Source organism: Caenorhabditis remanei, chromosome II (genome assembly GCF_010183535.1).
Source record: "Caenorhabditis remanei strain PX506 chromosome II, whole genome shotgun sequence".
Lineage (NCBI taxonomy): Eukaryota > Metazoa > Nematoda > Chromadorea > Rhabditida > Rhabditidae > Caenorhabditis > Caenorhabditis remanei.
In genome coordinates this window covers 11,224,787-11,248,845 of record NC_071329.1, presented here as the reverse complement: position 1 = coordinate 11,248,845, position 24,059 = coordinate 11,224,787, and the positions used below count along the sequence as shown (strand labels likewise).

The window sequence follows — 24,059 nt, the reverse complement described above, 5'->3', positions numbered from 1 at the left end:
ACATTTACTCTCAGAAAACGCATTGACAATTATTTAAGAAATGAAGAAGTATAAGTAGAACAGGGATAGGAATGTTCAATTCGTTTGAATGAATCCTCCAGCATAAATCTTTCCGTCTTCTACAACATTATCAGCAGCCTTGAGCATTGTTCCGGCAGCATATACATCTCTGTTTACAGTGAGTTGACATACTTGTTCAACTTGAGCGAATTGTTTGACAGATGGAGTAGTCCAACATCCGAATGCACGGAAATCAGCAAAATTAGCTGGAGTTTCTCCGTTAACTCCTCCTCCGAGAACATTCCAATACCAGAGAAGAACATCATTTCCAATGCTGCTCCATCCGTTAGTAATCTGATTCCAGTCGTAATAGGAAGTATAGATTCCAACCGTCATTCCGTATTGCTGAAAGTCATTTTTGTTGAAGTTTCCTTTTTTTGATACAATTATTTTTCTTCTTCTTAACCTTGTCATATCAGCCGAAAATTTGACTATAATCGGGTTAACTTTTTCTTCATCGCATGCAAATTGTCAAATTACCCTACGAAAAATTCGTGATGGAAAGATCAGGAATGATATTGTTCCTCAGTCAAAAGCTACTCACTCTGGCTCTAGAGACGATGCTGTTGATGAAATTGACATTGGTGGTTGGGTTACTTGGCCAGTTAGTTGGAGAAGTGACCTGGATCCAGATGGATCTGATTGTAATTCCAGCGAGATTCAATCCTTGATAAACTTCATCCAATTGTTGATATCCTTGTTTTCCGGATGATGGTTGAGGAGTCATGTAAATCTCAGTTCCAAGGCCAGCAGTGTAGGCTTGTTGAATGGTATTACAGGAGTTGGAATCGAATGATCCTTGTCCAGCTGGATTGTATGCACTGAAATATTCATTGTTTCATTCTTCCCTAAATTATTGAAATTCTAACCGAACAAAAACTGCTGCGTATCCAGATTGTCGAATGCATTGAAGTTGAGCCAGTGAAGCAGGAACTGACAAATCAACTCCAAAGGCATATGATGCCAAGTTGGAAGGGACTCGTGGAGCAACTTCAGCGATAACTTGTCTAAATTTTACTGGAAGAGATGAGTCCACAAATGGAAGTTTTTTAATAGATGCAGGAACTGTATGGGCAAGAACTGCCAAGGCAGAAACCAGTACAACTGATTTGAGAAGCATTCTGAAAGTTCAGAAAAGTTATTAACTGGATTGATTAATTCAGAAAAATCAAAAATAAGTATAATTAGAACCGAGTCGTTAGTGTTAATTTATAGTTGCTTTATCAAATATTTGAGCACCGCCTGTCCATCTGAATTTATGATTTCCAAAAAGAGTATTACTCTCTCTCTCTCTTATCAGCCAACTGTTTACACACTTTTCAATTTCTTTTTTTGTCCATGAAAATGTTTAAAGGAAGTGATGAGACCGGTAACTGAACGTGGGAGTGATGATTTTTTGTTGGTTAGGTTTTAGAACGAAATTCTTGTTAATTGAATCCTGGAAAGATTGAAATACAAATCACAATCTTTGTATCTTTATAAAATTTCACAAAAAAAAACATGAAACTCGTCATATTTTGAGTCTCAACTAGACAATCTGAACTAAGAAATAGGTAAGATGAAAAGTGAAAAATTAAGTGTTCAATTCGATAATTCGTCTCAATTTGACCCGTTTCTTTTATACAACAATCCGATTTTCAGCTGAATAAACACCGTTTTCTCTTCTGACCGTATATATCATGATTTCAATATATTTTTATCGTTTACAACGTCTGTTTAAACTGTACTAAAACCGTAGGAGGCGAATAAAAATCACGAATCAAACCGTTTATTTTCCGGATCAAATGCAGTACGAAAGGTACTGTCAATCTGGAAAAAGTTGATGTCAGTTTGAGGGAAAGCAAAGAATAAAGAATTCGTCATATTTGATCAGCCACAGGAAAGAAATCAAAATCTTTTTTTGGGAGTTTGATCTAGAATGACGTGTGAAACTTATTAAAATCTTTCCCGTGGACTTTCAATGAGAGCCTGGAACAAAAAATTTAATTTTACCGGAATAATATCAGTGACATGCTTCACTGTTTGTTTGATCTTTAAATGTGCCTGTAGGGTCTAGTTACAGTATCTCAGTTGTTGACACCATTGACTTATTAATAAACGCAACATAGAGATAATCTTTTTTCATTGTTCTAGAATCACGAAATTCAATTTTAAAAATAAAAAATTAAAATACATACAAATCAATTCCTATATTGTTTGCTCTTCCTTCCGAACACACGTTTTCTCGATTCCCTTCCTATTATCATAAATCATGAAAAAAGAACTGACGTCACGATCAGCACGAATTTGGGAAAGGACTCAGAAATCAGGTGGATTGAAATGATTATTTGAAAGTTAATAATGAAAGCACCCAACGTCACCAGTTGAATGTGTCTTAAATTTTGAATCAATATAATGTTAAAAAAATAATTAGTAATAATAATTTTTATTAGTAGAAATTCGGAGAGAAGAATGGAATTCTAAGTCTTTGGAGGTGGGGCGAAAAATTGTTTGAAATCGAATGTCTCTGGTACATATCCCGCTTTCGGAGGTTTTCGTTCAGCAATTTGATGCCAAGAAGCAGAAGAAGTATGATGAAAAAGCTGAAAGTAATTTACAAATCCAATTGGAAGCTGTGCAGGAAAAACTGACACTCAATTCAGCAATGACACTTTGAATTTCGCCCAAATGAATCGATTTCATATTCAAGTATTTTTCTTTGACAAATACAGTAATCGCCTTGATTTGTTCATCACGTGCACCTTGACTATCTGGTTTTTGCTGTTTCACTATTTTTGCCAATGTCTTCTTCATGTCGACGTACTGAAAACATATTGAACTGATTAATCAAATGAAATAAGAAACAAACTCTCAGCCAATGATCATTCAAGAATCTTTTCGTTTTCTTCAAATGTTTGGGTCCTTGTTCTTGTAAATGTCGCTCAGCAGCTGCTAGAATTGTCGTATTCTTCGCAATAGAATCATTAAATGCTGGTTGCAATCTCGTATCAGTTTTCCAGAAGTTTTCCGTCTGAACCACTTCTCTGTTCAATTTCTCAGCTGCAGCTTGTCCCTTGTCACTTTTGAAATTATCAGCATCAGTTGTCCCGTTTCCACGTCTGATCATTATTGCCAGAATATTATAGATTTGTTGCATTGCGAACTGAAATTGAAACTTATTCCAATGGGAAACTATTTAAAAACTAACTCTGTATTCTTCCATAGCTTTTGTTTGCTGAGCCAGTTCACCTTCAAGTTGGAGACATGCCAATTCCGTTTCATCTTTTCTGTAAAAGATTAAACCTGCTATTGGTTCATTGGCCATCAAAAAATAAACTTACGGTGTCTGAAAGTGATACGATTTAGCCGGTGCCTCACGAACACTTTTTCTCGATCTCTCTTCCGCTTTCACTGCCATTGGTTTCAATGTTCTCGGACCCATTCGCGCGCTTTTCGCGTCCTTTCTTGTTGACTTATTCATATTTTTCACTTCTTTTCTCTCCATTTTCGATAATTCCGATGGTTTCGCTGGCGATTTTTCCTCTTTTTCACGACATTTAGCCTTTACTTTGGGGCCGGTGGGGGCCGCTAACTCATTCTCCGACTCCTTTTTCTCTGGTCCATTTCCTTCTTCTGGACTCGACATTTTCCAATTAATCGAGTTGAATTCTTGATTTTTGGAAGAATATTTCCAAACGTATCCCTTGGATTTAAAACGATTAGCAATACATTTTATCTCCTAAACAAATGGAAAGAGGAGTGAATTATTAACCAGAACAACACGTTCATATATAATACGCGTCTAATACTGCAAATATAATTATTTAGGAGACAAAGAGAGAAAAGGTATCAAATGACAGATATTTGGTCAATTTAGACAACAGAAAGGGATACTAGGTGGTCTTCTAGTAGAAGCCAAGTTGGAAAATTGCTTTCTCTCAACAAATTTTCTATTATAAGTTGCCGGTTTTTCGTTTTTCTAATCACCGCAAAGTTTCACCAGCCCTTCCCTATGTTCTTGGCTCTTCGGATTCTTTGCTTCGCCAATTGAATTGTTTCATATGGTTCTGATTCGAACGTCATTCGATACCTCCTACTTGAAAACGATTCAAATTTTGGCTCAGGTTCAATAGTCTTTGGGAAAACTTCAAAAGATCACTGTAAACTGAACTCATTTAATTTTTTTGATGTCTGCTATAACATGTTCGCCACATCATTTGTTATTGTTATTTTCATGAATTTCAGAGAATGAAAAAAGGATTCAAAGATCTAAAAGCAGTTGGCTATCAGACAGATGTTCCATACGTGGCATTATCAAACTACTGCTGGTCATTCTCATGTCCAAAGCCAGGAGCAGAAGTGGAATTTCTTGATTTAACGTTTCAAGTCATGAACTCAACTGGAACTATCATACAAATTGATGCAGATATTGAACAATCCATTGACATGGTTTGATTAAATTATAAATAATCTATTAAAATTGAGATCAGTTCAGGTTGGCAACGGCACAGCAGATATCACTTTGGTTACAGCTCGTCAAACATTAGAAAGAATGAAAAAGGTTGTTTTTTTCTTTTTTCTCATTAAAAATTTCAAAATTCAGGTGGATTTTACTACTCCAATCGGGTTCGTTTACTATGGATATTTGGTGCGGGAAATTCCAGAAATCGCAGTAGCGGATTATATAATGGGTCTTTTCGATTACGATGTATAGCATCCATCCATCTGTTATTTAATCAGAATCCATTTTTCAGACACTTGCAATCTTGATCAGTTTCGGAATAATAATTGGAGCATTGGTATATCTGTATACATGGATATTTGATAAAAGAATTCGGACAATATGGGATTGGATGATTGTTAGCTGTTCTGGTACAGATTCTACATACTTTCATCGAAACGTTAGTTATTATTCCAGGTATCATTCGACAGTTTCAGTTCAAAATCTCGTCACCCATTTGTGCACTTGTGATAGTTGGTATCTGGTTATGGTGTTGTCAAGTGATAATCACTTATTATGAAGCAAAGCTGAAAAGTTTTCTTCTTTTATCTCATCATCGAGGCACAATATTCAATACATTGGATGGAGTCCTCGAGTCAGTTGAACACAAGGGATGGACACTTGTTATACAAGAAAGAGGATATACTCCGTATCTTTGGTGTAATCCAGAACAGTGTAAGCGACTGGATAGACTCAAATCGAGGTCAGAATATAACTGAAAACTTAGGGATAAAAGACAAAAGTCATTTTTCAGAATAGTGTTTCTCGGCGCAGATGATGACATCAATTTGGTTATTGGTCAAGACAAGCATGTTGGGTTTTCTGCAGTTGCTAGTGATCTTGCTCAATCTGATATCACTTATTTCGATTTTCATTCTAAAATATTATTTGTTCGAGACAAAATCATGGCTCCTGAGTATCTAGCATATGCAGTGAATAAGTCAGTTTTCTGTTTCACATTCATCTAAATCCATGTTTTAGAAACATAAAAGGCCTACGAGAGAGGTTCAACCGTGCAGTTGCATACACAAAGAACGGTTATGACACTGTCCGTTCTCGATATATTGCAGCATTTCCAGCCTATAATGCTGTCACTTCTCAGTCTCAGACTGTAAGTTCCTAGATTCGAAAATTGAGAGACCTTCGAGTTTTCAGGCTACTGTTCTCCAAACAACTCATTTCATTCAACTATATAAATTCTGCATAATTATTTATGGTGTTGCTGGAATTGTTTTGATTCTAGGTCAACCTACTTCTGTAAATCTAATATAACTCATTATCATTTCAGAAATAATAATCCATAGAATGGCAAGACATTTCGAAGTGTTTGGTCACACCTATACTTACAGTTTGGCTGGATTCGAATGGAGATTTGCAAGACCAAAATGGACGCATTTCCCAAGAAGAAATACTGTAATTCTTCCATTATCCAAATCGTATAGTCCCGAAAGAAGACGAGTTACCGTATGATAATATGTGCTGGTTATAAAACAAATTGAAAAAGAATGTTTTCATTTGAAATAATACCAAAAATACTGTTTGTCGATGTGTCGTAGTATATGAAAAAGGCAAATTTCAAAGAGGTAATACTAGAAAACAATTGGCAATTAAGCGTTCATAATACAATAAATATTACTGGGTTCGCAATTTGTACAGATACTGGAATGGGAATTCAATTTTTCCCTTGTCGTTTGTTTCGTTTACTGAAAATGAAATCATTATTTCTAGATTATTGAAACCTTCCAAAACTAACCAATTTAGCTTGACGCTCAACCCATCCATCGATGGCTGATCCTATCTTTTGCTCATCTTCCGTCTCCTCGTCGTCTCCTTCATTTTTCTGTTGCTTACGGGCCTTGAGTGGCATGGCAACGGCAGCAGCTGGCCAGTTAGCGGTCATTCTAGCAACATCTGGCCAGTTGGCTGGAACTGGTGGAACGTAGTTGTAGAATGGAGTAGCTGGACGCCAGGCAGCTCCATAAGTTGACCCTGCGAAGATGAAAAATTCATTTTAAGATATAGATGAATGTTTCTGAAGATTTCTATTGTACCGGAAGAATCACTATTCAGAAATAAGCAAATATTGACTGCCCCCGGAAGTCTTCCTCAAAAAATCTGGTCGCTTTTTGTTGACAAATGCGGTTGCGTATTTCCCTATTCACACCTTTTTCAAATGAGATGTTGCATGTAAGGTTATAAAATTACAAGAGGAGAATTCTATCTAGTTTTTCTCCGTCACTTACAGATTGGACAGCAGAAATATGGCCCAATATCAACAGAGTTGGTAGCATAACAGTATGATTGTGGTGGGCATTGTGGCCATGGTCTTTTTGGATCACACTCAATTGGAAGAGATGGTCCTCCTGGGCATTGTCCAACTGGAGCAACAACTGGAGCAACAACAGCTGGTTGTTGAAGCATTGGAGGAGCGGCAACTGGAATCGCTGGGGCAGCAGCAACTGGGACTGGAGCAAAAGCTGGGCGAACTAAAGCTGGTGCAGCTGCAACTGGAACTGGAGCGAATGCTGGACGGACAAAGGCTGGAGCAGCAGCTACTGGAAGAGCTGGTGGTGCGAAGAACACTGGATTGCGTGGGACTTGAGCAGCTCCAGCGAGTGGAGTAATGTATTGACGACGTTTGCTGCTTTTGCCTTCTTCTGGAAATTTGAGAAAATTATGGGAATTTCTAGTGATGCGATTATACATTTAATGTTATTCTAATATTAAGGCTAGTGTTTTTATAAAGTTAAAAAATAAAATCTCATAGAATTTCGGGTTCAGAAATTACTTAGGAAGGAAAATAGACTCCGAATGTTGGTTTGGAACTCTATATTATCTAGAAAGAGTTAGAATAGAATAAGAAAAGGTGAAAAACAGTATCAGTTAAACTCATGAAGAAGAAGATAACTCATTTCAAAAATCTTACCAGTTGAAGGCGCAGCAAAAGTCAACGCAATCAGAATCGAAGTCGTCAATACTTTTCCAAACATTTTTTGATGGGAAAAGCGAGAAGCTTGATGAGTATTTGTTGCCATTCATCTCATTTTATACTCCACTGCTCCCCGAGTTCCGTCCCTTTTCCGCCGCCGCCGCCGTACCGCCCATCCTGCCGCCTCCTTTTTCACGGAGCGCACAAAATTTCCGGAGGGCAAGATGAGGATGAAAAGTTACGTGTGAAGTGTCAAATTCAGGTTTTTTGACAGTTTTTTGCTCCGTCTAATGTCTATGAATAATGAATGGAATGTGAGATTCGGTTGAAGGAGTGTCAAAGGTTGGTGTCTCTTTATGAGTCAGAATGATATCTAGTTTGAATAACAATACGTACTTGAACAATTTTCGAACGCATTCATATCCAATTACTCTTTTCAAAAAACTTATGATGACTCATTTTCAGTCTCAACTGCAGATAAACGAGTTTTAGTAAAACACAACCAAAACTTTGAGCAAACTGCATACGAAGCAATGTAGTTTTAATTAAAAAATTTTGAAACATGGCTTCTCACTTCTCAAAAATCTACTTCAAATGATCATTGTTAACTTTTTGGAACGGCCACACTCCACAATTCCATTGTACCATACTTATTTGTTTCGTATCTCCCATTTCAGCCCCATGGTATATTCCATACTTGCAACGAGCCGGGCCGTGCCGATTTAAGAATTTTCACCGGCCCGGCCCGGGTCACAGTACAAAAATTTGAAATTTTGAATTTTTTTGAAAATTTTTTTGATTTTTTCGCAAAAAAGTCGAATTTTCGACTATGTTTTTACATATCGATAAAACTCAAGTGCACATAGGATTTTTGACGATTTTTGATGAAAATTTTAAATAATTTCGAAAAATTTTGTGAAAAAATTGTGCTCATTTTTTGACTCCGGGCCGACCGGGCCGGGCCGGGCCGGTAACTTTCTCTACCGGCCGGGCCGATATTTTGCAAGTATGGTATATTTCAAAATCAGGAAAAATCTCGGCCCGGCCCGGCCCGCTCGGCCCGTTTTGAAACAGTTTTTGAAACATTTTTGAAAATTTGATGTTTTTTTGGAAATTTTTATGGTTTTTTTGGAAATTTTTTGAAAAAAAAAGTTTTTGAATAAAACTTCAAAATTCAATAAAAAGGTATTGTCGCAACAAAAAAGTTCCGACATTTTTTCCCCCTCGGTGTTTGCGGACTCAAGCCAAAATTTGATAATTTTGGCTTGAGTCCGCAAACACCGACGAGGAAAAAATGTCGGAACTTTTTTATGTCGATAATAAATATGTATGATAATTTAAGCATTTTTACTCTAAATTTTCGAAAAATTTCAGAAAATTGTGTTACAAAATGAGTACAAATTTTTGAATCCGGGCCGACGGGCCGAGCCGGGCCGGCCCGATTTTTGACAAGTATGGTATATTCCATTCCTCGCCTAGCATTCTTCTCCGTGAATGCACCTTCTCATCCCGACTCACTTCAATGTCCATCTCTGCCTACTTATTCTCTCCATTTTACTTCTCTCGCCTCCCTCACTTCTCTCTCTCTTCACACTCTGTGACCTAGTTGTTTGTCATATAGCGACCAACATCGAACATGAATTTCTGTGGGTCCTATGGTGTAGTGGTTATCACGTCTGCTTTACACGCAGAAGATCGCCGGTTCGAACCCGGCTAGGACCTATTTTTTAGAATATTTTCGAACAATTTTCAGTGACATCGATTTTTACAGTATCCTTTAAGTGGAAGTTTCTAATGAAGGGCTCCAAGCACAATGTAGATTTAAAACATACATCAATAAGTTCGCTTAAAATTGGTCTAAACGTCACAATTTTCGTTCTCCTGATTGAAAAGGAGCTTTGGTGGAAGAGTTTTTTCGCGCCCGTGAAGTCCTCTCGGACAAGATTTTTCACAGCTCGTTAGAAAAGGGGATGAAACGAGGAATTGAGCAAAAATCTTGTTCAGGAGGACTACACGTACGCGCTGGAAAACTCTTCCACCACAGCTCCTTTTCAGTCAGGAGAATGGGAACTGTGGCGTTTAGAGCGATTTTAGCATATGCGTCACAAACTAAAGTTTCTGAGAATGTTCTGAAGTATCGGAAAGGAAAAATATGACTTCAGTCCTCCTTTAATGAACCAGACACCATATCATTGTACTTAAAAAAGACACTTGTCATGTTATTTCATCATAATCAACATCATCATTGAGAGCATCCGAAACCTAAACATGTCTTGTGTTCTTTTGTGTTTTTCTCAAATTTCCCATCACTTTTGTCCTTTCTTGTGTGTCCGACTACTTACGGAGAGACTCCCCAACGTCTTGGACTGACCAAACAATCCACGTGTGCATGAAGAAAAAAGAAGGAGGAATGGTCATTCAGAACAATAGATTTGTTCTAACTGGGTGCGACATGGCAGAAGATGGCAGCAAAAAGGTCTCCGTGGCAGAATAAGCTTGACGGGGGAAGAAAAAAAGGTCTGGAGGAATGTGAAAGTGAACAAACTATGGACAATTGTGTGCATTTGGCAACATATTGAATAGATTTTGCACATATTTGAGTTCTCTGAAAGAGGGAAACAAAAAATAAAAAGATCATGTGGAAATGCACTTGAAATTAATATGTTTGGAGAACATCTGGTAGTGAAGGCAATACGTTTTGGCTGAAATGAACTCAAGGACTTCAAAAACGATAGATACTGTAGTCAGGAGGTTTCGAAAAGATTAATTTTTTGCATTAATTTGAAGATCTCATCAATCAAACAATATTGGGTTTCATGATCAATCGCAGCGTAGTAAACTCAACTCTTGTTTTTATCTCATTGTCCCAACATTTTCCCACAATCTTCGGTCTTTCCCATTTTCTTTTCGGTTATGCATCAATTCCAAACACTCATAATGTTAATATTTGCGTTCTTATAAATATAGTTTTTTCTGTTCTCTCCGTTTTTTTCCTACAGTCGCATCTTCTTGATTTCCGCATCCGATCAAACTACAACTCATCCGAGCAAAGAGAGATTTCACTCCGTTGAAAAATGTACCTGAAGGTTAACGAATCATGGATCAAGATTAAATTCAGAAATTGGATATACTTGAGAGAGAAAGGGACACGGAGAGCTGAGTAAATATAAGAATAATGGAAAAAAGAAAGTCGAACTTTAGAAGTGAATGGAGTCATAAGACACATAATATTTTGTTCCGATGATCTTTCGAAAACTCGATTACTGTTTCTTTTTTGGCGCTGAATTTGATAAAAAGTGGTAAAAATTAAAAATCTAAGCTGAAAAAGACATGCCTTTAATAGCTCTCGATGTACCTAATAAAATCTCTGAATTGGTGAAATTTATCTATTATTGGTTGCTAGTTAGAGACCAGTTCTCATTCAGATTTGTTCGGATTTGAGATATTCTCATAATGTTCGAATCTGAATGCAGACATTTTGAATGTGCCAGATATTCCAAGAGTACTATTCATTCACACTATTCATTTGTCAAACTTTGATTCCTACTTTTTCACTGATACCTCCTCCCAACTGATATCCGGTTCACTTCCAATCCAATTAATCTGATATATCAATCAGTTTTTTCTCCGATACATTGACTCTTCACAGGTGTCAAGTTGCTCACTTTCTCTAGTGAGCCTTCCGACTGTCTTGGCGTGAAACCGGACCGGAATGAAAGAGAATTTGAGATGAAGAGACACAGAGAAAGTGTTGCCTTGTGATGTTGACTCACGCAAAAATTGTATGGAAAATAGGGAGAAAGTTTGGAAAAAAGAAGAGGCGGAGAGTTGATGAAGTACAATGTTATCTTAAAAATCATACCATTTTTGAAGAGTTCTGATGCCGTCTCTCTGCTGTTTGAAAAAACACATTTTGTATCAACACATCTTTATATACAGAGAAAATGATATTTGTCTAAGAAAAAAGAGTTCTACAATTTGGATGGATCGTCTGATTTACTTCTGACGAGAGCTTCTTGTTGACAACTTGCAATTAAAACTCCATCTCTTCTCCAGATTCTTCCTTCAATTGTTGCTCTTGATCCAGATGCGATGCGAGATTTACATTCGAAAAGAAGCCATTCATCTGCTTTGACTTCTGATTTGTGGAACCAAACACAATGATCAAGAGAGAAAAGCATTGAAGGCATGAAACCATTTGTATAGTGAGGACTGACGGCAGTTGAAACAAGCAGAGAATCACTGTTGTATGCAATCAGCCATCTGAAATTCAGAAATTCGTAGAGAATTTTAAAAATGAGAATTTCAACTAACCTGTGTAATCTCTCATCATTCGGCAAATCACCTCTTGCTCTCATCCAAAAGTGTAATTCTGGTTTCTGATCACTTGCAAATCCATAATAATTTCCCAAATTAGTACATCTCATTTCAAAAAGATCCAGATCATCGGAATAGACTTTTGAATCATATGATTGAAGTCTTTGAAGCATTGCAGGTGGTGGAGTCACTTCTCCTTTTTCAACAAGACTTTTCATGTAAGGAACAGCATCTCTCATACTCATTAATACTTCTGGACATGGCACTTTTGGCATTTCCGATTGATGGATTATTGAGCTTTTCTCTTCCACGTGGAACGAGCATTGCAGTACAAAGCACACTTTTTCTTTTTGAACTGCTTCGACAGTTCGAGTTATGAAAGATCTTCCATCACGAATACGACGAACATTGTACGATATTGGTTCTTTTGTGTCGACTGAAAATAAATCTTCAGACTGTGAAAAGAATATAAAATTCCCTAAATTGTAAACTAACCGTTCAAGATGAAATACGAATGAGTTGAATGTGGTTTGAACTTTTCTTCAACTGTTTTTTCCGCTGCTGCCATAGCTTGAGAGAATATTAGTCCACCGTAAGCAGCTCCATGGTGAGCTTGACGTCCATTTGACAGAGTAGCAGGACTGAAATCAGGTCATGCTTGAAATAGTAAAGAAATATACAAATCAAACCTAAAAGAGTCTTTGTCAACTTCAGTGAAATCAAAGAATCGGTTGGCAATATTCTGATAGTTTTCCACTTTTTTGAATTCTGACCTCAAAGGAACAGCAGTCATTATTCTGAAACAATAAAAATGACAAAATGTGAATGAAAAAGAGAAAAAGAGGATGGTTGCACTACTTGCCAGATTCTTATCTAAATGTTTCCGATTGTAGTATTCTGTAGTTTTCTCTGTGTGTTTCACACATGTATGCACTCTTTCTTTGTAGTCTAATTTGTGACTGACAACTGTTTTTGAAGGATTCTAGGGCTATAGTGTACCGAATACTACTGAAATATCTTTTAGAAAACTTACGTTCTTCTTGAAATAGTAGCCGTAGCAATCGGAAGAAGCTTTCTAACAAAAGACATTTTTGAAAAGAATAAAAGATAGAAATGAGAAGAATCGAAGAACTGAAAACTACACGTTCATACACAGAAAAGTGCAAAAAACAAGAAGTTCGAGTCAGTTTATATACAGAAGAAACGCAGACATTAGAAAGTGATGAAATGATGAGAAAACATAGGGTGAGAGGGGTCAAATGGGTGGGTGATCTGGGATGTATGGTCTGTGAACAGTGAGTACATTGTACTCATAAACGTAGTTTATTGGGGTTTCTTGGGAGTTAACGCCTCTGGGAAAATGTTCAGTAATGTATGTTTTTTAGGGAATAACGAGTGCGACCATAATTTTAAAATACGAATGAGTGGTGGTATCAGAAACTGTCACAGAGCAACCTCTCAAAACAATTTTCTTAATTTGAAAAGTGTTTGATATACACTCTCTGATCCAGCGAGTTTGAAAGATGCTTCTGCTAAAACACCGAAATGATTTATATTTGTTCATTATAACAAACTGGAAAGAAAATTTTCCAATTAGAAAAACATATTCAGTTCAGAGTTTCGAGATTTGACCATCTTTTCCTCGAATAATTGCTTCCTGCTGACAGCTGGCAATCAATTTTCCATCTTTTCTCCATATTCTTCCATTTATGAAAGCTCTTCCTCCAGATGATACGGTAGATTTACATTCAAAAAGAAACCAGTCATCTACTCGAAACTCGTGAGAATGAAAATAAAGACAATGATCCAGTGAAACATGTAGATTGTCTTCAAATCCTTGTCTGAAATAATAGTTTTCTTTTTTTTGAATCGTCAAAATAAGATGAAACATACGAAAAATGAGCTGACATTGCAGCAGGAATGAGGATCGCATCACTCATACAAGCTAGCAACCATCTGAAATGTTAGAATTCTGAAAATCAACATTTTTGAGTAAAACTAACCTGTGAAGTTTCTCATCGTCGTTTATTGATTCTCTTGTTTTCATCCAGACACAAAGTTCTGGTTTCAAATCACTCGAGTATCCATACCAGTTTCCTAGATTTGTGCATCTCGCCTGAAATTCGGAACATTCTTTTTTTAAACATTCCACACCTCCTCACCTCAAACATGTCATTGTTGGTTACATATGCTTTATTATCCAACTTCATCAATCTATTCAACATGGCAGGCTTCAGTACAAGACCACCTTCCGTCACGAGCTTCTTCGTTGATATCACAGCTTCTTTCATGCTCATCAATGTCTCTGGTTTCGGAACTTTAGGCATCACATCTTGATGAATCATGCCGTCTTTTTCAGGCTGAAATATAAATTAATGTTACTTGACTCGCCGTTATATTTGAAACCTTGTGAAATGAAACTTGAAGTAAAAAACAAGTTTTGTCTTTCTGTATCGCTTCAACTGTTCTCGTTATGAATCCTTTTCCATCCCTGATTCTTCTCACTTTGTATATTACAGGGATTGTATAGATCACTGAAAACCAGGAAAAGTTTTATTAACATGTTGGTTGGTGCTACGTGAAAAACAATATTCAATACTATTTTAAGAGTGTTTCATGATAAGAACTTGACTCCAGATTTGATAAAGAGAACACCTATGAATTCAAATGAATAATTCCAGAGTGATCTCTTTGTTATTACTCGTATCGTCACCCACCTGCCGAAACAAAATAGGAATGAACAGAATTCGGTTTGAATTCCTCCGGAACAGTTCTCTCAGCTGCAGCAAATGCTTGAGAGAATATCAATCCACCGTAAGCAGCTCCATTTGGATTTTGACGTGCATGGAATAAGTATTCAGCTCTGAAAGCATCTCTGTCAGAAAGTAGTTTTTAGTTAACTCACCTGAAAGTGTCTTCATCGATTTGAACGAAAGTGTACATTTTCTGGCCTTGCAACTGAACCGAACACTGAGGTTTCGTCATTACTCCTCTCTAGAAAAAACGAAGAAATTATTAAAAAACGTACAAAAATGAAAATCATTATGTCAATTTATACAAAGCATTTTGTAATAATAATACAGAGAATTGGAAATTTACTTCCTTGTACGAAAAAATCCACAAAGTGTCTGTCTGAAGGGAGAAATAGTATGTAATGATAAGAAACTAGACGACAAGATCTAAATATTTTTAGTTGAACGTGTCTTGTAGAGTGATGATAACAGTATATGTCTGTCAGCAAAAACTTTAAACCAGAGAAAAACTGTAATGTCTTTTATTAGTTTTGCTAAAAAAAATCAACGGCAAAAAGTGAAGCAACTTGCAAACGATTGCAAATAGAGAATTTTTCAAAACAGTTCTAAGACCATGAATAAGATCTTCGAAGTAGTGGGAAACGGAACATCTCTTGGAAGATTCACTGCAATTATTTCCCTTATTGTTCAATAACTCAATTTTTATTTTCCACTAGATGTTCTCCTGTTTCATAATTTGAGCCCCGTTCCAATTGTTTGCAGTAACATTTCCATCCCTATTCAATTCAATTAACTGGATACAATTCGTGGAATATTTTATGAAATCTTCAGCACTAGCATGAGAAATCAAGAAAAAACTGGAGCTGACATTTTAGTCTATAGTATTTTAATTATGACATCGTTCTGAATAAAATGATATTTGTGAGTAAAACAAAAATTGTTTGAAGAACTTCAGGTTTGTGGAATGAGTGGAATCAAGTTTTAGTGTAAATTGTCTGGAAATCTGAAAACTTTTCTGTTTTTCTGCATTTCCATATTTTCATCAGTTACAAATTGAACCCGACTCTTCTCTTCTTTCTTTCTACTCGAGGAGACATTATTGAACAAAAGTTCATCTCGCCCAAACATGGCCATGAACTGTTTTTGGAAAAATCTCAAGGTTTTTGCCTAATGCTTTAACACAATTTTCGTCCATTTTCTCTCAATTATTCTCGCTATTTCTTATTGCGGAAACTATTGTTGACCTCGTATTTGAGGAGACAAACAAAATACAATGGTAGAAAAAGTTGCCAAATGAATAAAATGATAGGAAGAGACATAAAATGTGTGGTAACTTGTCATCTCGATTTTGATGACTGGTTTGATGTATTTGACGAAAAGACTAAGAGATACAACTGAAGTTTCCTAGAAGATGTTCACAAGTTGAACAGATAAAACTACGAAACTACTGTAATGGACAACTGATATCGTTGAAATGTCATAGATACGACAAAAACCAATATCTACAAAATAGAATTTCAAATAGGACCGTTTCGTTTAAGTTCTGTAGCTTGATTGAGTGAAACGAATATATCAAACATGAGCCAAAACGTCTCAGACGCAACAGACATCTACAGTACGGGCCAAAAGATATTATATTTTGCCATTTTACGTTGGAAAATGTCCAACTTTGAGTGTGTCGAGTTAGGCATTTTCAACTGAAAAAGGCAAAATATGATATGTTTTGGCCGGTACTGTATTTCTAAAATGCTTCTTCGTAGTGAACTTCAGGGTTACCTCACTTTTAAAGACATGTGTTTATCCATACTGATTATGGAACTAGTTCTGGGTCAATTGGAGCATCATATTCTTTGTTTGTTGAGAGACTCCAAATAAAAAACATTTTTTTAAATAACGGATTTCATTTTTTAAATGTGATGAAGTCTATTATGGCAGTTTCAAATTCCTCAACTAACGTAAGGTTACCTTCGGTTGTAATGATAATGAAGCTACTATTCTCGTAAGCGTGTCTCGTTGCCACGAATATATTCTGAAAGTACGTTTGAAAATTCGATTTTGAACTTTCCAGCCCCCTCTTCGTTTCAAGTTCGAGGATCGTTGATTGATTGAACTGCAATTAAAATACCGTGCAAACATTTTGAAAAGTTAAAAAGACAATTCCAGCATCACCTTGTCAACCTAAATACGGTTTCATTTCTAGTTAGAAAGATTTGAAAGCCAAATCTTAAATTCCTTCGAATCTAAAAGTTGCGACCTACCTTGTGAGCCTAGTTATGACGTCACAATGTATTCTCTTCGTAATTACAGTAGCGATAAAGAATTGTTTACGTGAACATCCAATGCTTTCCAGTCATTAGTGCTTACAATCCCTTAATTAGTGTTCTCTTATATCTAAGTGTAAGACATTTTGTTTACAGATGTACGCTTCTGATTCCTAAATGTTATAAGCTTTGTTGTTGACAGCATATATGATCTCATGAGATTCACAAGTCTGGGAAACAAGATGACGTCGGATGAGGAAATGATTAATTGGAGTTTATACTAATCTGAAATTTATCGAAAAGTGTCTTTATCGAAAATTTCATGGTCTCATCTCCAACAACCTCAATATCTTTGTGTGATACTTTCTTCGTTGGTTTCCAATTGTTGTTCTCATATCCATTTGCCATTTCACCTCGGAAAAGTTCTTCTTCCGTTGTAGTTGACCCCCGGTCCGATGGCCCAGTTTACGTATTTTTGAGAATCCCTTCACGCTGCAAAGAAAAGTGACACCAAAAAAGTTCAGTGTCTCTGGGTTATCGCCCACTTTAGTCTTAACCTAATCTCAGAAATTTTAAATGTAAACAAGTCGAAAGGGGACAGGCACCGACGAGTACCGATTAGGTTACGAATAGTTCATTTTTTGGAAGAAACAAGAATAATTGGAACGAATTCACGGAAAAATGAAGAGGAGTGTGCGATTATTAATGGGTTGATTAAATTGGCGAGATGCCAACAAATTCTTGTTTTCTTTCCCGTTGTTTGTTTATTTTTTTCTGTTTTGCAGACGGACTTTGTGACAAGTGAAAACTTGTTCTTATTAGAAGATCACTGGGTTATCTGAGTGTTTTGGAAATAAGATTAATCGGTCAATCCGACTGTTTTTCAGTTTATAATCACGATTTTTAACAAGTTTCAATTAGTTTCTGACAGGAAAACAATCATATTAAGAAGAGAGAGAACTGGAAAATTACACACTTGGTTTAATCCATACAGCTTTGAATTTTGAATAATCAATAACAAATTTTGTTTTTCGAATCTAAATACAGTACATTCAACTATTCCGTACCCGTACATTGTTACAATCTCCAACTAATTATGATTCTGAAAAACTCTGGAGAAACAGCAAACAGCATCATTCCTGACTCTTCATACTCTTAAACTTTGAATCACTTTGTTTTGTACTATTAATTCCGTCATGCAAAATGAGAGAGAACTTTTAATCAGATGCTCAATAGTGTCAGATATATTTCATGGGTGTGTCGAAGAATGAAGATCAGCAACGAAACGATTGGATTCTTGATCTGAAATAACGAGAAAAATGGTAAAAACAATGGGTTAATTTGTTTTGTTTCAGGAATGTGAAGGCTATCGAACGAGTTATATCAAAACCAAAAAAATCTTTTTTTTTTCATCAAATAGTTCTTTTTTTTTCAAAAAGAGAAGTATCAGTTTGGATTAAAGATTGAGTGTTTTAAATATTCAAACGTTCCAGGAAATGTTCACTCATTCTCAAAGAAAAGAAGAGAGTGTACATATAAAAGATTACGGGAAATCAGTCCAGTTTGTGTTAATTTGTTTACAGAAATTCACGTGTTGTCTGATGATTGAAAAAGCTCTGGAACTTGTTTCCTGATTGAAACCAACATTAATGTTCTATGATCATCCCTGCATTCCTATTATATGTATTTTTCTCCAAATGATTCAGAAGAATTCCTGAAATTCAAGATAGACACATGTCAAAAAGTGTGAAATTTAAGTTCTTATCTTCAGAATAACCCACGCATTTTCCTTTTTCTTTTCCTACTTTCAACATCAGTTTCAGCCTGTTTTTTTCTTATTTAAGATTCCATCTGACGTCAATCATGACCGGAACTTTAAACAAAATACTTCCAAATCAAATACTCATTTATTTTATTTTTCTCGTTTCAGCTACTCCTGGAGTAGATTGTTATCAGTATGCGGAGAAATGCTCGTCACTTCATTTCTACGTTTTTTCTTTTATCAATTCATGAATAATATATATTTTATTTGAGAACAAGAAAGAAAAACGAGAACATATTCCATTAAAATCAATTCTGATATCATCATATTAGAGATCTTAGAAGTCATTGGAGAGTAGAAATTGCACATTTTGATTGGATTTGTTGATGGATCAATACGATTCTGTTGACTCATCAGATCCATTGTTTGGATTCAGTGTACATGCAGAATACATCTCTGTCAGATCACAGTTCTCCTTACAACAACGAGCAGCTGTGGCTTTGATGGTTTCTGAAAAAACTAGAATTTTGAATCGAAATTTGAGAAAAGCAACTAACCGAGATCTCCCATTTTGTTGCATAATGTGTTTAGTGTTTTGAAGAGTCTGTATTGACAAGCAGCATGTTTTTTATTGTGATGTGGAGCACTGTGAACTTGATCCAAAAGAAGGAATGAGATCATGAAGAGAGCAAATACGAAGCAAATTTGACGAGACATATTTTAGAAGAATTCGATTCCTAGAATTGAAGGATAATGTTTCAGCCCGTCTCAACAATCGTTTTTATAGTACGATCGGGTTAAACGAATTTGGGCGGAGTTCTTTTTAGTTGCAAGCAAGTTGGGGAGGAAAGTGGGCGGAGTCGTGAATGAACTGAAGGAAAAGGGAAGGGCGGAAAGTTGGAGGGAAAGTTCCTTTTTCCGTGCAAAAGATATGGGTTATGATTTGGGAAAGAAATCGAGTAAAGTATAACTTTCGGAGAAGGGTAATGTGACCTTGATAAGATTACTTTCGGACTGGTTTTGGTATTTTTTGTTACGGAATAAAGTAGAAGTATACTATCAACTACATAAGAAAAAGAGAAACAAAGTTTCAAAGAGTTGCTTTGTTTCTTTGTGAGTCTTCTGTTTTCTGAAAATCGGGTGCTCCAAAACCCGACTTTTAATGTACAGTTTTTCATACTTTTCAGTACATTTTCCATAAATCGCTCTAATTTTAGATCTGCTTTGCACCCATTCGACCTCAAACTTCTTATTTTCTCCAATTTGAAATCAAGTTCGTGTCCCGAGTTTTAAAACAAACAAAACGGGCGTTTCTCTCAAGTTCACAACCGGTTTGTCACTGTTATTTAATGATGTGTGGGGTTCATTATGAGCACACTTTTCAGTGTTTTTCCACCCACAATTCTGATGACTTTTTGACGTCATTCTGGATTCTTAGATCACGGAAGGGAAGGGAAGGAAAACGGAGGTTTAACAATGCTCAAGCAAATTCATTCTCTTTTTGAAACGCAAAGATCGGATGGAATAATAAGATCATAATTATAAATTATCGATAAAAGGAGCAGCTATTCATGACAAAGAGCCCACATATCATCCATTGAGCAGCTTGATTTGCAACATTGGTGTGCCTTTTTGAGGAGCGAATCTGAAATTTTTCAATTGAAGAAATGCTGGTTTGAAGTCTCAGTTAAACTTACGATTGTCAACGTTTTCACAGATGACTCTCATTGATTTGAGAACTTTGTGAACGCATCCAGTGGCAGCCTCAGTTGAAGAAAGCATCACGAAGACGAGTGCCAAGATGAAAAAGGTACGAACAGCAATCATCACGGAAGTAGGTTGTCGAACGGTCGGTGAGATGATTCTGAATGTTCCGAAGGACTCCTTTTAAATTCTTCGAAAATGGGTGGAGCTTCTTGATGAAATGCCTAAAGACTTGGCAGTAAGAGTGGGCGGAGTTTAGGCTGTATCATTCCAATAAGTACCCGAAAAAAAGTATTGTAAAGGGTGGAAGAATTCGGAAGCAGTATATTGGAAATGTCATCGCATCAATTATTAACAAGGAAAGGGTCTTCGTTAAGGAAACGAAAAAAGTGTTTTCTGAGGGAGTTATATCGTTTTGCACATGTTATTAAATGAACTTTACAAAATGGAACCACCTCCGGAGCAGATAAAAAAGTTTTATTATTCTGGAGGCGTGCGCCAAATTTAGAAAATGACATTCGAAATTTTAATTTATTCATTGAATCATATAGTTTTATTGCATTGTCTTTTAGGACTGAAAAAACGTTTGCGTTTTTATCAGTTTTTGTTTTTCTAGGAAGATGGACACTGAATTTATCATAAAAAGAACTGATAACAAACTGTGCATCTTTCGGTATCAGTCCGTTCAGTATCTATTCAGAAAGAGAAAAAAAACACGTACTCATGGTTCAATTCATTCATTCGTAGTTTATTTTACATGGATGATACAGTATTATCACAAAATCTACAGTAGTAATTAGTTAGACAGTTCACTGAAACGAGACAATGACATATTCATGGCCAACAAAATGATTGAAATCTTTATGAGATAATATCGTCTTCGAAGTTTGGAGCCACGACGCACATTGTCATCATCTCAGAGAGATCACAGTTGCTCTGACAGCATTTCGAAGCGGATGTACGGAGGAATTCTGAAATTGAAAAAGAATTTGAATTGATGTATTTTATTTGTTTCGAACACTTAAACTACAATATCGGAGGAACACTTTTTATCATGTTTCTCAAGAGAAAAGTGAGTCACTAGAACAAGTTCGTCAAACAAGTTTCGAATATTTTGTTGTTTAGATTGCTCATCTCAAAATAGAAAATGATTAAACTAGAAAGAGAAATCGAGTAATAGAGGTCATTGAGAGAGGAACATGTCATTCTGAATGACAGGTTAAACGAAACACGTGAAATGTTTCGAAATGATTAGAAAGAAGATTAGCAAGAACACTTTGGACTTTTTCAGGAAAATCTAAATTTAATTTTTTCGAATGTGTGTCCGAAAATAAATTGAGCACACATTTTACACCCAAACGAACTGGAAAATGAACTGACAGAATATTCGAATTAATCTATTAGAATTATAGTTCAAAACTAGATAAAAAATACGATTAACTCACCACTTTCTCCTCGATAACTGCAGAGACTTCTCAGAGCAGTGTACAATTTCTCAGTGCATTTTAAGTGTTTTTTGTGATGAGATGGAGCTCCGTCAGTATCCCCGAAGAGAGCAACCAAAGCAATGAAGACGACGAAAAGGACGAAAAGAGATCTCATTTTTGTTTTTCGAATCTGAAAATTTTGAAGAATTTTGATTATTTATATGCAGATACAGACGGATAATGGGCGGAGTCTTCTAATTCTAGACTATCTGAAAAGGGGCGGAGTCTTAGGTGGGCAACTCGGGGGAGGAAAGAGATGTGATTGTCAACGAGAAGCAGTGACTGACACAACAAAATGACGTGTATTGATTCATCTAGAATTTAATAAAAAAGCAGAATGAGACAACTGGATGAAAGTACTCGAAACAACTGTATAACTGATAATGAGAACACAAATTTCAAAAAAGTAGGAGTAGATCAAAAAGGAATTAGTGTCAAGTGAACAGAAAGAAGATTATGTGCTTATAGAGTTGTTATTTTCAGAGAGAAAAGTGTCAAAGTACTACATGGGTATGGAAGTCCGAAAATAGTTTCATCAATATGAGAATGATTACTGGGGGCCACCACCTGCACAAATTCTCTGAATATCCGAGAATAAATTGTAGAAGAAACTTCGTCACCAGCAACTCTAACTTGTTTTTAGCCTGAGATGAGTATCAGTTGCTCATACTGTACTATTCAAATCATACCAAGAAATAATTGTATGAAAGATGCTGTCAGAGTTCGAACCACTAATTAAAACTATCCAACAGCTTTCAGAGTTTTGATTCTCTACACTAGCAAACGGATATGATGATGCAAGGAAATAGGTCACAAGCGATGGTTAGAATCAGAACTGTCTTTCAGCATTTTTCGAACCGGAGCAGTATCATTCAGGCATTTGACTCAAGTTTTCGGGTACAATCGTTTTCAGTTGTTCGTTTCGACTGATTAAATCTTAGATTTACTCTTTCAACAAGAGCTTTACTGAAAGAAAATCATATATTTTCAGATTGAGGGAAGTGTTTTCCGTTCTCTTCTATAGTAATCTTCGAATAATATCCTGAAATCCGTAGCTGGCCTTCTCTTTTTCTTGCATCATTTGAATTCTTTGGAATTTCGAATTTTTGACGACACTGTTTTCTTCCTGTTCAGGTACGAACATCAGATTTGACATTAACTCCAACGCCCACTTGTTCCTTGAATAATGATTTATCTCTCATTTTCATGTTTTTCCTTATTCTCATTTTACATCAAAACAATACGTCGGTATCTGGGGCATCTGTCGTTAGTTTTCTCTGTTTTTTGTATCTGGAACAGTAGTAAACAGAGAAAGAAAAAATACACGAATAATAAGATTCACGTGTGTTTCCTATGCTTTTTGATCTAGAAATTCCAGAAATTGATAAGAAAAAGCGAGTCAGGTGATCAAGTCGGTGAACGAATTATGATAGAATTATATTGAATTTTGGCAACATTTTCTGAAATTATTGATAAGAATGAAGTTTGATGAAGCCAGACAAATGGAGTGTCTCGGGAAAAAAAGAGAGAATTTACGGTTTCCGGAGAAGACTTGACTTTACAATCATTTAAATGAAACTATGGAGATTACTGAAACTAGAAAAAAGAAAAAAAACATATTAGCGAACTGGAAGAAAAGGTGGGGGAGTAGTATTCAAAATGGGTGATTCCTTCGAGTTTTTTTGTCATCAAATTATTTGTTTTTTGATCGAAATTCAATAGCTCATGACTTGGAAAACAAAAAAACTTATGAGTAGTCACATTCCCTCAAAAGGCTTCAGATGAAACCTTCAATTGAATCATCAGAATTCTGATACTTGTTGAAGTTTCAAACTTTTTAATTTGGAAGACATACAATTCTCGATGAGCGATGTTTGAATGATCCTATCAACTTGCTCTCGTCAAAACCTCTATAGTCAGTCCGTCTGAATCGAAGGCGATTGACCTGTAGTTTGCTTGTTTCTGCCCAATGATATCGAAATAATCGTCTAGTCTAATATTCCAGCCAAACTCAGACATAGAGACTTGTCCAACATAAGCCTCAGAATCACTTCGATGACTTTACCACTTATAGATAATTATGTCATAATTATGTCTCATTGTCAGTTTTCCAGTTCTCTGAAACTCTGAACCGAGCCGTGAGTTCACTCGGAACTATCTCTTTTCTATCAACACTAATCATTCCCGAATTATCGTGTTCACTTTGTACCTATACACAATTAATTCTTGGGAAGACTTCCCAATATGAAAAGAGTTACAAATGTGTTATCTATAATACTTGTTTGCCACATTTTCCACTATAAAAC

The 24,059-nt window shown here is 36.0% G+C and overlaps 9 protein-coding genes across 9 annotated transcripts; 1 reads left to right on the top strand and 8 right to left on the bottom strand.

Moving 5' to 3' along the window:
- Positions 1-75: 75 nt before the first annotated feature.
- On the bottom strand, positions 76-1,180 carry GCK72_006072 (uncharacterized protein; the record flags this gene model as incomplete). Its single annotated transcript, XM_053725464.1, has 3 exons — positions 76-405; positions 605-881; positions 930-1,180. The coding sequence occupies 3 exons, from the start codon at positions 1,178-1,180 to the stop codon at positions 76-78; spliced, it is 858 nt and encodes a 285-aa protein (XP_053589658.1).
- A 1,339-nt stretch (positions 1,181-2,519) lies between these two features.
- GCK72_006071 (uncharacterized protein) lies at positions 2,520-3,685 on the bottom strand (the record flags this gene model as incomplete). The annotated part of the gene is made up of 5 exons (XM_003108942.2): positions 2,520-2,642; positions 2,692-2,862; positions 2,909-3,202; positions 3,248-3,326; positions 3,381-3,685. 5 exons carry the CDS (start codon positions 3,683-3,685, stop codon positions 2,520-2,522), a joined length of 972 nt encoding a protein of 323 aa, XP_003108990.2.
- A 602-nt stretch (positions 3,686-4,287) lies between these two features.
- Positions 4,288-6,010, top strand: GCK72_006070 (uncharacterized protein; the record flags this gene model as incomplete). The annotated part of the gene is made up of 9 exons (XM_053725463.1): positions 4,288-4,488; positions 4,535-4,600; positions 4,643-4,747; positions 4,794-4,911; positions 4,958-5,243; positions 5,295-5,456; positions 5,522-5,651; positions 5,696-5,783; positions 5,829-6,010. The coding sequence occupies 9 exons, from the start codon at positions 4,288-4,290 to the stop codon at positions 6,008-6,010; spliced, it is 1,338 nt and encodes a 445-aa protein (XP_053589657.1).
- Positions 6,011-6,240: 230 nt separating this feature from the next.
- GCK72_006069 (uncharacterized protein) lies at positions 6,241-7,530 on the bottom strand (the record flags this gene model as incomplete). The annotated part of the gene is made up of 4 exons (XM_003108898.2): positions 6,241-6,243; positions 6,294-6,529; positions 6,784-7,197; positions 7,467-7,530. 4 exons carry the CDS (start codon positions 7,528-7,530, stop codon positions 6,241-6,243), a joined length of 717 nt encoding a protein of 238 aa, XP_003108946.2.
- Positions 7,531-11,440: 3,910 nt separating this feature from the next.
- On the bottom strand, positions 11,441-12,875 carry GCK72_006068 (uncharacterized protein; the record flags this gene model as incomplete). The annotated part of the gene is made up of 5 exons (XM_003108794.2): positions 11,441-11,732; positions 11,784-12,222; positions 12,282-12,427; positions 12,476-12,583; positions 12,820-12,875. The coding sequence occupies 5 exons, from the start codon at positions 12,873-12,875 to the stop codon at positions 11,441-11,443; spliced, it is 1,041 nt and encodes a 346-aa protein (XP_003108842.2).
- A 523-nt stretch (positions 12,876-13,398) lies between these two features.
- On the bottom strand, positions 13,399-14,729 carry GCK72_006067 (uncharacterized protein; the record flags this gene model as incomplete). Its single annotated transcript, XM_053725462.1, has 7 exons — positions 13,399-13,627; positions 13,680-13,742; positions 13,790-13,902; positions 13,949-14,146; positions 14,193-14,320; positions 14,504-14,649; positions 14,692-14,729. 7 exons carry the CDS (start codon positions 14,727-14,729, stop codon positions 13,399-13,401), a joined length of 915 nt encoding a protein of 304 aa, XP_053589656.1.
- Positions 14,730-18,953: 4,224 nt separating this feature from the next.
- Positions 18,954-19,279, bottom strand: GCK72_006066 (uncharacterized protein; the record flags this gene model as incomplete). The annotated part of the gene is made up of 2 exons (XM_003108970.2): positions 18,954-19,072; positions 19,120-19,279. The coding sequence occupies 2 exons, from the start codon at positions 19,277-19,279 to the stop codon at positions 18,954-18,956; spliced, it is 279 nt and encodes a 92-aa protein (XP_003109018.2).
- An 848-nt stretch (positions 19,280-20,127) lies between these two features.
- On the bottom strand, positions 20,128-20,389 carry GCK72_006065 (uncharacterized protein; the record flags this gene model as incomplete). The annotated part of the gene is made up of 2 exons (XM_053725461.1): positions 20,128-20,207; positions 20,260-20,389. The coding sequence occupies 2 exons, from the start codon at positions 20,387-20,389 to the stop codon at positions 20,128-20,130; spliced, it is 210 nt and encodes a 69-aa protein (XP_053589655.1).
- Positions 20,390-21,127: 738 nt separating this feature from the next.
- GCK72_006064 (uncharacterized protein) lies at positions 21,128-21,868 on the bottom strand (the record flags this gene model as incomplete). The annotated part of the gene is made up of 2 exons (XM_003108831.2): positions 21,128-21,237; positions 21,712-21,868. 2 exons carry the CDS (start codon positions 21,866-21,868, stop codon positions 21,128-21,130), a joined length of 267 nt encoding a protein of 88 aa, XP_003108879.2.
- Between the last annotated feature and the right edge of the window lie 2,191 nt (positions 21,869-24,059).